This window comes from Eublepharis macularius, chromosome 19, assembly GCF_028583425.1.
Source record: "Eublepharis macularius isolate TG4126 chromosome 19, MPM_Emac_v1.0, whole genome shotgun sequence".
Lineage (NCBI taxonomy): Eukaryota > Metazoa > Chordata > Lepidosauria > Squamata > Eublepharidae > Eublepharis > Eublepharis macularius.
The window spans coordinates 17,826,056-17,838,526 of NC_072808.1; the positions used below are offsets into that span (position 1 = coordinate 17,826,056).

At 48.5% G+C, this 12,471-nt stretch overlaps 1 protein-coding gene across 1 annotated transcript in view; it reads right to left on the reverse strand.

Moving 5' to 3' along the window:
* KCND1 (potassium voltage-gated channel subfamily D member 1) overlaps positions 1-11,929 on the reverse strand; it is a 71,624-nt gene extending 59,695 nt beyond the window's left edge. The window contains exon 1 of the mRNA XM_055003676.1: positions 10,815-11,929. Coding sequence (XP_054859651.1) covers positions 10,815-11,929 — 1,115 coding nt within the window. The remainder of the gene's footprint in view (positions 1-10,814) is intronic.
* Between the last annotated feature and the right edge of the window lie 542 nt (positions 11,930-12,471).

Genomic DNA, 12,471 nt, shown 5'->3' on the forward strand with positions numbered 1-12,471 from the left:
AAGTAAGATTTCTGTAGGTCTAAGATCAGGTGCTTCAGTGCTTCTTTACTTCTCTCCCTAACTGAAGCAGAATAAATTATGCAAAATAAGAAGCAAGCTAGTGCGCTTAACCCAAATAATTTATATGGATGGCAGAATTCCTCTTTTTGTAGCACTGAATCTGTGTTATCTGAGTAAAGAATATTTATATAATGCAGGGATACACACAGCCCACTCGAGCCTCACCTGCTTTGAGAGAGGATCCTTGCCTTTACAGAGGGCAATGCACTCTGCATATCCTCAGAAATACTCTCATCTTCACACACGTGCTGGCACTGAAAGCAGATTTCATGCCTGAGCCTTTGCGAATCTCCGCTGAAAGTCAAACTTGCGAATTCTGTCCATAATGATATGAAGATCCCTCCCCCCAGAATCTGAGGCTGCGTGTTTGTTAAAACCAGGGCAGGACCCAGCAGCTCAGAAGTGAGGAATCTGGCAGGTCAGGGGCAGTCTGGTAGAATCTGGTTTTCTAGTTTCCAGTATAGGTTACTTGATAGAATACATTTTGGATAGTCCAGGAGAACCCGATCTCATCAGATCTCAGAAGCTAAGCAGGGTCAGCCTTGGTTAGTAAATGGATGGGAGACCTCCATCGAGGACCAGGGTTGCAGAAGCAGGTGAATGGCAAACCACCTGTGTTAGTGTCTTGCCAGGAAAACTCCACCAGGGGGGTCACCATAAGTCAGCTATGACTTAATTTAATGTATAGGATTTATACTCCGCCCTCCCCACATCAGCGGGACTTGAGGGCAGGATTTCATTTTTCAAAATCCTGGTTAGTTGACAACTCTAGCTGTGTTTCATTTCGGTCTACAGCCCCTAACTATTCCCCAGCTCCATGCCACTGACCCTCAAACCTGCTCTGCAACTAAACCAACTGAGACTAGGCTCAATGCACACGTGTTGGAGGAGAGGCAAGAAGAACGTTTGGACCTCAATGCCACAATATGGTAATGGTTACCAGTGGGTGGGTGGGGTGTGGACAAATTTGTAGGGAGAGGTTTTTTTGTAACTGGTAGCCAGGTAGCTGACTGGTTTTCTGGTAGCTCCAGGTTTTCAGATGCGGAGGAGTGGCCAACCAGACAGCTAGCCAGAGAGGACTGCTGTTGGCTGACTCTACTTACAGTCTTCCTGTAGCGGTGACCGAGCACCCTTGGAAAAAGGACAACAACAACAACATTCGATTTATATACTGCCCTTCAGGACAACTTAACACCCACTCAGAGCGGTTTACAAAGCATGTTATTATTACTAGATGGACCTTGGTTTGATCCAGCATAGCTGCTCTGATGTTCTCATGTAGGTTAGCTTACTCCTGCAGCATTGCACATGCCCAGCCTTTTAGCCACGATCCATGAAAGATTTGCACACCAACGCACACCATTGCATATGGAAACCGTGAACAAGCCCCTGAGCATGTACCACACAGAGAATTTTTTTTTTTTTGCCCAACCTGCATCATGTTCTGGTCCGGCCCAATTCCCCATGCTCAGGCATTCCTTTCGATTGCAAGGGTTTGATCAGGATTGCATTTTCAGTGGCAGTTTGTTCTCTCTCCCTGGCTGGGCCATAAATAATTCAATTCCTACGGAGGCTCCTTTGCTGCCTGGAAATTTATTTATTTCATTCCCTTCTCTTTGCTTACACATTAAGTGACTTAGCCCATAAAGAGAAATTACTCAGCAACAAACAATAAAAGCTTGGAGTTGCTGACCTAGCGGCATCTGGGTGGGGGAAGCCCCGGGCTGGAAACACCCCCGACAGAAGGGGCCACAAGGGCAAAAGATTGCATCGGAATGACAAAAGGAAGATCCTGGGTTGGTTTTTAACTAGAGGATATCATTTGAGGCTGGGTCCAGAGGGAGATGGCAGAAGACGCCCACCTGTGCATCTTTAAAAGCGTTTTCCTGAGTTGATGCTGACACTATCTGCTTCAGAGTAGAGCATCTGCCTACAAAGGGGGTTGCTGAGCCCCTGGGCACTTTTTAATTTGTACTGTGATACCCGAAGGGATTTTTGCAGCACTTATTAGCCGAGCAAGTAAGGAAAGAAAGACTAGACAGCTGACGCGAAAGAGGTCCCAAGGGAGAGGCTAAGAGCCAAGCTACAAGAGACAAATTACAAGAGGAGGAGCACGTTAAAGGGAGTCGCAATGTTAGCCGGGAAGCTGAGTTTTAAAAGAGATCGGATGGCTTTGTCAATTTTCCCTCTCTACAGAGCATGGGGAGATGTTCCTCAGAGGGTTTGTCAATTTCCTCTTTGCCTCCTAGAAGGGGAGGTGAAACTGACATAGCCTTTGGGAGGCGAAGAGGAAATTAACAACCCCTCTGAGCAGGGATCTCCCTGGCTCTGTAGAGAGGGGGAATTGACAAAGCCTTCCGATCTCTTTTAAAACTCAGCTTCCCGGCTAACACTGCAACTCATGTGCATGTCCTCGTGTAATTCGTCTCTTGTAGCTTAGCTCTAAGAGGCATGATGTTCAACCTTTGACAGGAAAGGGCAAAGTGGAGTGAGAAAGAGAAGGGGTAGGTAGAGGAGACAGGGAATTCAGGAAAGAAGAGGCCATTGATGGGAAGTTGCTAGTGTTGCCAACCTCCAGAGTTCTCCTGGAATTACAACTGATCTCCAGACAACAGAGATCAGTTCCCCTGGAGAAAAAGCAGCTTTGGAGGGCAAACTTTATGGTATAACATAGATACCAGGTGAAATCCATGGCCAAATTCCCCCTTCCCAAATCTCTAGGAATTTACCAGGCCAGATCTGGCAGCCCTAGAGAATGTCACCTCACACATCACACTGAGAGCCAAGCTACAAGTGACGCCTTACACAGGTTGGACACTTGTCAGCTTCCCTCAAGTTTTGATGGGAAATGTAGGCGTCCTGGTTTTACAGCTTGGCTCTCCATTACAGCTGCAAGACCAGGATGCCTACATTTCCCATCAAAACTTGAGGGAAGCTGACAAGTGTCCAACCTGTGTCAGGCCTCACTTGTAGCTTGGCTCTGACAGAAGGGGCCCTACATGGTTGCCAGGAAGGAACAGTGTAGGATAGTCAGGACTGGATTAAGACGTGCTGAGACTAGAGGCAGACACGAATCGAAATATGAACCAAAAATTCGTCATGGACTGGGCCAGTTTGTGGTTTGTGAACTGGTGGTTCATCAGAGGCTGTTTCTAATGAACCGCCACAAACTTCAGGCCAGTTTGTTTGGTTCCTATTTTGGTTCGTCACTGCAGACCGCCTGGCACCAATCAATCAGTTTCCTAGGCAAGGGGGATGGGCTTTCTGCAGCCCCGAAAGCGACCTTCTGCTGCTCCAGAAGTGACGTTTTCACGAACCAAACGAACTGGTTCGCGAACTGGGACAAGTTCGTGAAAGTTCGTGGTTTGCGAAACACAATGAACCACGAACCTCACAATTCGGTTTTTTTCCCGGTTCGTGCCCATCTCTAGCTGAGACCCTAAACCATGTCACATCGAAGAGCCTCAATAGCATTCCCAAGAAACTACAACTTATTAATTTTTTAAAAACTTATTTAAAGCCTCCTCATAATTTGTGGCACTAAACTCATGCACCCAGCTCTGAAAGTTGCTTTCCCTTGACATGATATTGGTTTGAAATAATTGGTCCTTTTTTTCTTGTTGTTGCCTTTAGACAATGCACAGAAATGCTCAATATTATTTCATTTATTCGACATAACAGAGACTCAGGATTGTTCCCATTTTACAGATGGAGAACAGAGCCTATAAAAGAGAGAAACTTGCAGCTGTGACGGGAATGGAATGCCCACCTTCTGGTCAGTTAAGCTCAACTTCTAGGGTTGCCAGCTCCAGGTTGGGAAATTCCTGGAGATTTGAGTGGTGGAGCCTGGAGAGAGTGGAGTTTGAGGTGAGAAGGGACCTCAGCAGGTCATAATGCCATACAGTCCACCCTCCAATGCAGCCATGTTCTCCACGGGAACTGATCTCTATGGCCTGGAGATGAGTTGTAGTTCCGGGAAGTCTCCAGACACCACCTAGAGGCTGGCAACCCTATTAAGGTTACCAAGTCCAGATTGGGAAATTTCTGGATATTTCGGGGCAGCACCTAGGAAGGGGAGGGACCTCAGTTGGGTACATTGTCATACACTCCACTCTCCAAAGCAGCCATAGAGATCAGTTGTAATTCCTGAGAACAGCAGGCCCCACCTGGAGATTGGCAACCTTAGGAGCAGAGAACCAAATCACAAGGGGGCGCTTGCTTATTGTGAAGCTAAGGCAATAACGGGGTGATGGGGACAGGCTGTGGCTCACCAACAAGGGAACAGTTTTAGGTGAGTAGCTGGGTTGGTCTGCAGTAGAACAGCAGGATTTGGGTCCTGTGGCACCTTAGAGACCGACAAGATCTGCAGGGTGGAAGCTTTTAAGAGCCAGTGGCGTGTGAAGAAGGGATCTCTGACTCTCAAAAGCTTACCACTTAAAAATCTTGCTGGTCTCTAAGGTGCCACTGGACTCAAATCCTGCTGTTCAAACAACGGAACAGGAAGTGTGGAGCTGGGCTCAGAAACTGCTAGGTCCAAAGAGCTGTCAGGCCGAGTCCACCGGACTTCCTATAGTAATAATGGGCCAGTTATTCATATTCTGCTGAGAAAGGTTTCAAGTTGCTCAAGGCCAGCCTGCATTCACCCAAGAGAAAGGGGAACAGGAGGGCAGTTGGTGCACTGCCAGAAGAAAAGATTGCAGTGGCAAAATAAAAGTCTTTATGCCAGGATGGAGAATAACAGTTTCCAACCAGGACGCACAGTAGGGTATCTGGCTTACTGGCCCCATTCCAGGGGGAAATGGCACAGGCACTTTATGCCTCTTTCTGTAGTGAGGAAACATCAACATAAGTAGGAACTGCCATTCAGTATCGCGCTTCAGGGTGTATCGCATGGGCAGCTCATCGATGCTGGGAAGTGGGGGGGGGGCAGTTTGCCGACAGCGGGTGCTTCCCTCGCACACGAATAGACGAGTTATTAAAACTTAATTGAGCGGATGGGAACAAGGCAGCTAATTAAGCTTCCCAGTAATGGGAATTGCTGGATTGCAGGGACGAGGAAGCCAGACAGGGTAGGGAACCAAGGAACGAACACACACACAAACACTAAAGGTCTGCAAGAAAGCAGAGGAGGAAGTGGGAGCCGAAAAGGTTCAGGGACCGTGGCTCTCAACACAGGCCTACTGAAGACTCGAAGAGTGAGAGATAACCAAGACTTCTTGCTAGCTAACCAAGAGTTAACCAAGAGTTCTTGCTAGCTCAGCGCTGACTCTGGGGAAACGTTCTAGCAACCGGTGGATTCTCATTAAGTTTGGACAGGGCAGTGAGGAAAAGAAAGATGATTTCTCTTTCCGTTCTAGCCCGTCGCCTCCTGTCTATTCTATCTGGTGGGGCTTCTTCTATTTCTGATCCCAGCTCCCGGGATTCAATCCCAGAGCCGGATTTCCCCGTCAAGACTCCAAACCAGGCCTGAGCAAACCTGGGCTCCATAGGCACCAGTTTCCCTTCCGTGGCTTGAAATCTGCAGATAATACCACTGCAGAGGGGTGATGCTGGCACGACTGACGGGAAAAATCTCTCTCCACAGTGTTTGCTACCCAGGGTGATCCCGCTAGCCCTACAACCTCATAGCACTGCAGTGTTGCTTCAGATTTTCAGTGAGCTCACAGCTTCTCTTTTGGGGTGTGGGAGATGAGAAGCCCCCTCCAATCTCTTCCCCATCATTTCTCCCACCAGTCAGAAGCTCTCAGCCTCAAGTACAGCCTGGGTTTCCAGCTGACAGGATAAGAAACAGTACCCTTCTCCATCTCTCCAACTATTTGGGAAATGGTTCATTCATTCATTCATTTGAGGCACAAAAGCACAGCCCTCTTAAATTCTCAACTTGCCACACTCTTTTTCAACCAAAGCCCTCCAATCCTATTCCCAGTATCAGTATAGAATACCAGAGCTCATCCTCAGCCCATGTAAAGAAAGAAGAAAGGAGGTAGCATTTCTGAGCACGTGCAAAGTACTTTCCCCTCAACATGGGTGATTGCAGCTAGCGTGTGCACATCTGAGATTACAAGCCACACCAGGAAGGGAATGGCTTCCACAGAGACTCTACGCTGTACAATTCAGCCGCTAGCTACTTTCTGGATGTGGTCACCTTCTGATCAAGATGGGTAGCCGTGTTAGTCTGTAGCAGCAGAAAAGAGGAAGAGTCCAGTCTCACCTGTAAGACTAACAAAATTTGTGGTAGGATATGAGCTTTTGTGAGTCACAGCTCACTCCTGGTATCTGAAGAAGTGAGCTGTGGCTCACAAAAGCTCACACCCTACCACCAATTTTGTTAGTCTTAAAGGTGCTACTGGACCCTTCCTCTTTTCTACCTTCTGATCAGTGAAATTGAGCCCAAGCTCAATTGTTGGAGAAACTTATCACTGATTCACCCATATCCACTGTGACGCTTTTAACCACGGGACTGACTCTGCCTTTTTCAACCAGTTTGCCCCCTTTGGGCAGTGAGGCCTAGAGGAAGTTCAGTGGAGCAGTGATTCATGATCATAAACCGCAAAGGACAGGGCATGGTGCTTTATACAAGGAGAAATCCCCGCTCTGCTATGGAAGCTTGCTGGGTGACCTTGGACCCATCACATACTCCCAGCCTAACCTACCTCACAGGGTTGTTACGAGGAGAAAATGGAGGGGACTGAAGGCAGGACAAAAAGACTCGATGTGACATACCAGGCGCGTGACAATGGGCCCCAGTGCAGACAGGAGAGGAACGCCAGCAAGGCTAGAAGCTGATCGGGGCTCTTCCAAAAGTCTCTCTAGTTCCCTCCTAAGCGGGCCACTCCCTCGCCCGTTAGAGAGATGTATGGCAACTGTGGCAGCTCACAGCCCAGCCAAAATAAAGCCAGCTTTCCTTCAGACCTCGCTGCCGTACTACTTGTTCCAGAGACCGCGTGCCACGCATCTGGGTGCAGGGTTAGCACTTTGTGGCCCTCCTTGCAGAAGATGTCGGGGGGCTGGCCAACAGGTGCAGCAGAAAGATAAACACACAGGACCCTAATGGGAGGGGGCACTTCCTGGTGCAACGAGAGTGTGACGGAAGGCCCTGGCCCCCGGCAAAGAGGATGAGTCGGGAAGAGACTTTCAGGATGCGGCGTCTGGAAGTGCGTAGGGTACTCTGCCATTTCACCAACTGTGAAATGTCACCTACGACTAATTTTTCCTGGGGGTGCCATATGAGCTTTTAGAAGAAATTATGATCAGAACAGCCGTTGACACCGAGGCAACCAGCAAACAGATGACTGCAGGCCTCCAGGCAGGGGTGGCATGGTGTGTGTGTGTGTGTGTGTGTGTGTGTGTGCTGAGGCATGGTACAACTAAGTCTTTGTGATGCCTAGAAGAAGGCAGCGTGTAGCAATTCTGCAGGGGGCAGTTGGCCAGTGTCTAGCAGGACAGACTGGTGCCCGACACGGAAGCAGAGCCGACGGCAAACACGCAGGTCAAGATATACTGTCTTCACACAATAGTATTGCCATTTCTGCAGTGTGCTTTACTCAACCCTTGTCTCATTTTTTTTTAAATGGCAAAATAGCCCCGGAGACAACAGTCTACCTCGTTCTGCCTGGACCCACTTTCTGAACTGTTCTTTTTTTGGATACCCTGAAAATGAGGCTAAAACCCAAAAACCATCAGGTCAGACCTGGAAACCTAAAAGGCAAGTGTTATGGCTCCACCTCCAGAGCCATTCTAGATTCCATTATGCACTGATCTGGAGGCAGAGCCTCAGTAGTACTGGTTTACATGCTCCCAGGGCTTTTGTTTTTGGGAAAAGAGGTGGTGGAACTCAGTGGGTTGCCAGCACAGGTCGCAACTCCTGGCAGGAGGTGGTGCCTCTGGCACCACACGCACACGTGCGTAGTGCGCACACGTTCCTGGGACCGCACAATGACATCACTTTGGGTCAGCTGGAACAAGGGGGGAGTTTTTTTAAGTTTAAATCATTCTTGGCAAAAATGGTTACAAGGCCTTGCAGCTGCGCAGAGGGCAATCTCAACTCTCCTCTGCCTGAAGATCAGGGGGCGGGGCCACCGGCCATGTGACCATTTTCAAGAGGTGTCGGAACTCCGTTCCACTGCGTTCCTGCTGAAAAAAAGCCCTGCATGCTCCCTTCTCTTTGGCTCACAACCCCTTTAAGCTCACAGTCATCCCCTGAAATGATGCTGAGAAAAGTCTTCTCTCTCAAGGCACCTGGCCTCCCCTTCTTTCAGTGCACTTCTCCAAGAGGGAAGCACGTGGATTTTAAATCTCGCCAACTTTGAATCAACACAGAATGCCCGTGGCACTCTGACAGCTCCCAATAACAATAAAGCAGGCTCATTCCGCTCAGAAACCAATTGCAGACCCTGCAGAAATAAATGTCAGGAGTAATGGATGATTCACAAATACACAGGGCCTATGAAGGACCCTTCATGAAGAAACCTGGAGTTGTTAAATCCAAAGCTTCAGACAGACCCTACAAAAGCAGACCGCACAAGAGTCACCTCAGGATTTCCAGTCAGGTATGGTCTCAGTGATTCTGAGCCCAGATCCAGGAGGTCTCAGATTCCCTTATCATCTCCTCGCATCTGCTGCGGCCAAGCAAGAAGTAGCTCTCACCCCGTGTGAGTGAGCCGGGGATGCTGCTGCTGGTGGAAGCCAGCTGCCTGAGCCCCGGATGGGACAGATGTAAGCGGCATCAGGTGCCTTCAACTCCATCCTCAGTTGCCCAACCCACGTGTGGAGCCTTGGCACCAGCCCTGTTGGCCACGGGTTAAGACCACCCTTGCTTCCAAAGCATCACTTGAGGTGCGCAAGTTCTCATCTTCTTTCAGTTACCTTCTGTTCCCCCCTCTTCCTTTGGTGCCTCACCCAAGTTGTCTGAACTTTGTTTTTCTTATGTGAAAAAGTGCTACGGTCTCTAAAGAGCCACGCACAGTGAGATGCTACGTGATTAATTTAAAAAAAAACTCTGGGGAGAGTGGAATCCTGGGGGAACCCTGAAAGAGCTTTGAAATGAATCGGAATGGAAACAGCCAGTAGGAATTTGATGAGACACCAGGATTTTGACTCCAGCTCTGATATCAGAGAAGATGTCCAGCTGAGTCCAGGAAAAAACAAAGCACCCAGTTAACTGGCCCAAGGAAACAAATCTCTGGAGGTAGCCAATGTTGCAAAAATACCAGGATTCTGGTACCAATTTCTGAGGAGCAGATATGCATACACACCACCAGGAAAAGATAACTGCAGATGTTCAGCTTTGAACATCTGGATTCAGGATACCACAGACAATTCCGAATAAGGGCTATCGTCACTATAAAATAATGCAGCAAATACTTGTAATGCAAACACTGCAGAATACTTTTAGAAAGAGGGAGAGAGAGAGAGAGAGAGAGAGAGAGAGAGAGAGAGAGAGAGAGAGAGAGAGAGAGAGAGAGAGAGAGACGCGAGCCGTGTTGTTAAAGGAAATAGAAGCATTTCACTTCCCTGAGAAAAAGCTCTACATACCAACTCCCTTTCCTAGCTCCTTCACACCCCTGCTTTTCTGTTTGTGTCTCCTGCTCATGTAGAACCAGCCTCTCCCACACCCCTCCATAATGTGGGCACCTCCTCACTTTCCCCCAAGGGACTCCGCAGCACCCCTTTAACTTCTCTCCCCAAGACAGTGCCACAAAGATTCCCAATCCGAACGCAAGGGGGCATTTTCTCTACCCTCTTTAACAACAAGATCAGAGGTGCCAGCTGGCCCACGTTGTCCTGCATCCTGTTTCATACGTTGGCCAACCAGTTGTCCTACAGGCCCAGCAAGAAGAGGCCAAGGCCTTCCCTGATGTCACCACCTTCTAGGACTGGATTTCAGAGGCTGACTGCATGTAGAATTGCAGGCTCCCTTTGGTCCTCACGCCATTGGCTCTATCGCCTCTGTGACATCACTTCCAGAAGAACCTGAAAACTCCACCTCCTCAAGGAAGGTCATGTGACTTGGACTTCCTGGTTCTCTGAGGCCGTCTATTGGTGGTGTGACCTCACCCATCTTAAAACCGTGTCTCATCCACCCCCTTCTCCTTGACAGATTGGAAGGTGGTTACCCAAGGATCCCGCACAAGTCCGCTGTATAACTAGTGTGTATATCTCATCAAATAATCAACTGGAAAAATGAATTTTCATTAATGACACTATTTCAAAAACAATTTTTTTAAAATAATGTCATTTGGTAACCTCTGTGAATATTCAGATCTTTTATAAATGTTAATAAATGACAGAAGAAGGGAGGAGATAAAGAACGAGTCAATCAATAAAATAACTGACAGGGATGCTTTCCTGTCAACTGAGTTACATAGATCTTGCCCCCAAACAGTTAGGTCTTAGGTCTTACTTTACATCAGATGTATTGCTGTGTCACTGCTTTGGAGACGGATCTGATTCTAAGTACGGGTTCCCGTTCGCTCAAGCTGTCCTGTTGCCTGCCAGGCATAGTGACAAACTTTTAAATTGTATCCTACAAGATGCATAGCAGACTTGGGGAGGGGGAGTTAATAGACAGAAGTAAATTCTGTATTTTCTCTTCCCTCCAAAGCCAGGCAGCACCTTCTCGGTAACGTCCGTGCACTACTATCAGTAATTAGAGAGAGACACCCCAGAAAGTTTTACCCATGGGAAAAGCAGGAGAGGAAATGCTTGAAAAGTCCCGATCTCTTGTGAGAGTGTCATGAATGTGAGCAACTCACCCAAGTGTCGTCATGGTGACAATTGTGTACCAGAAAGCAGCAGGGATGCTGGTGAAGTTGGTGGGATGGGTCCCCTTCTCTGCGTAGAACATCACAGTAGCGAAGATGATGATGGCCATGGTGAGCGAGAAGAGGAGGAAGCCCAACTCGGAGGCACAGCTCTTGAGGGTATAGCCCAGAATCCTCAGTCCTTGCGAGTGACGCGAGAACTTGAAGATACGGAAGACCCTGAAGACCCTGAGAGTCACAAAGGCCCCACTGACGTTTTCATTTTGCGGCATCACCAACCCGATGTAATACGGCATGATGGCGACCACATCAATAATGCTCATCACGCTTTTCATGAACTTGAATCGGCTCGGGGCAGCAAAGAGGCGCATGAGATACTCGAAGGTGAAGATGAGGACACAAGCTGTGTCCATGCAGAAGAAAGCATTCGGGAACCGGTCTCCACAGGACAAGTTTCTCTTTCTTCCAGGAGGTGACCGACATGGGATGGTCTCTACCACGTTTGCGATGACCGACACTGCGATGAAGAACCCAGTCACATAATAGAACACCAACGCCATGGTGCTGGTGTGGGGGTTCTCGAACGCTCTCCAGAGCCGTTGACGGAACGTGCTATCCGGTGGCAAGCCGGTGTCAGTGGCTATCTCCGCTTCTTCATCCTCCGCAAGGCGTTCGGCATTCTCTTTTTTACGGTCCCGGTATTCCTCCAAGCAGCAGTCACCAATCAGCTCTGGGACAATGCCATAGAAAGACAACTCTTCGTCAAAAGCCTGTATGCATTCATGGCGAGGATAATGCAGTCTGCCAGTACGGTAGAAATTGAGGATATGACGGAACATCTCTGAGTCACGATCAAAGAAGTACTCCTGGGTATCTTCATCAAAGAAGAACTCCTTCTCTGAGCTGCCTAACAAGGTATCTGGATAGCGGTCCAAGGTATTTTTCCACGTCTGGAAGCGTTTCCCACTGACATTGACCACCAAGATCTCATCGCTGCGGCGTTTCTTGTCAATGGGAGGCTTCGGCATGGGATTCTTGGCCAGTGGGAGCCAGCCCACGGCTGCTGCCCGGGCAAAAGGCAGCCATGTGGCCACTCCAGCTGCCATATTTTGCAGAAGGGAGCTTGTGATAAAATGTCGTATAAACCAGCCAACCTCAGTGGAGGTCCACAGACTGTCTTAGCAAAGACTTGGGGTTGGAGGGACTGCTGAAAGAAAGACTTCTGATTAACATAACTTGGTTTGACTGTGACTACAGGGCAGTGGATTATAGGGTCCTAGTAGGGGTACGGTACCCAACCTAGCATTCTGCCGTAGGCATGCAATTCCAAGGATGCCCGAATAAGATCCCAGCAAGAAACTTCTGGAAGGGTGCATTCTTTCCCCCACCCCCGTACAATAATATCCAAGTTCTTTTCCAATGGATGTAATAAAAAGTCTCCCAACAAAGAGCGCTCAGATTTATTCAGGCTGCTACACTGTCGATATTATTACAACTTCGGGAGTTGCAGACAGAGATTAAAAGCGGATAATGCAGATAAGAAGGACGTCTCCACGGTTCCTCTGGTGCCAAACAACCAAGTCCCAGGTGCCTCTGTCCAACACGAAGAGTAGAATCTAGTCTTCAAAAATCTGCAACATGCTAGCGT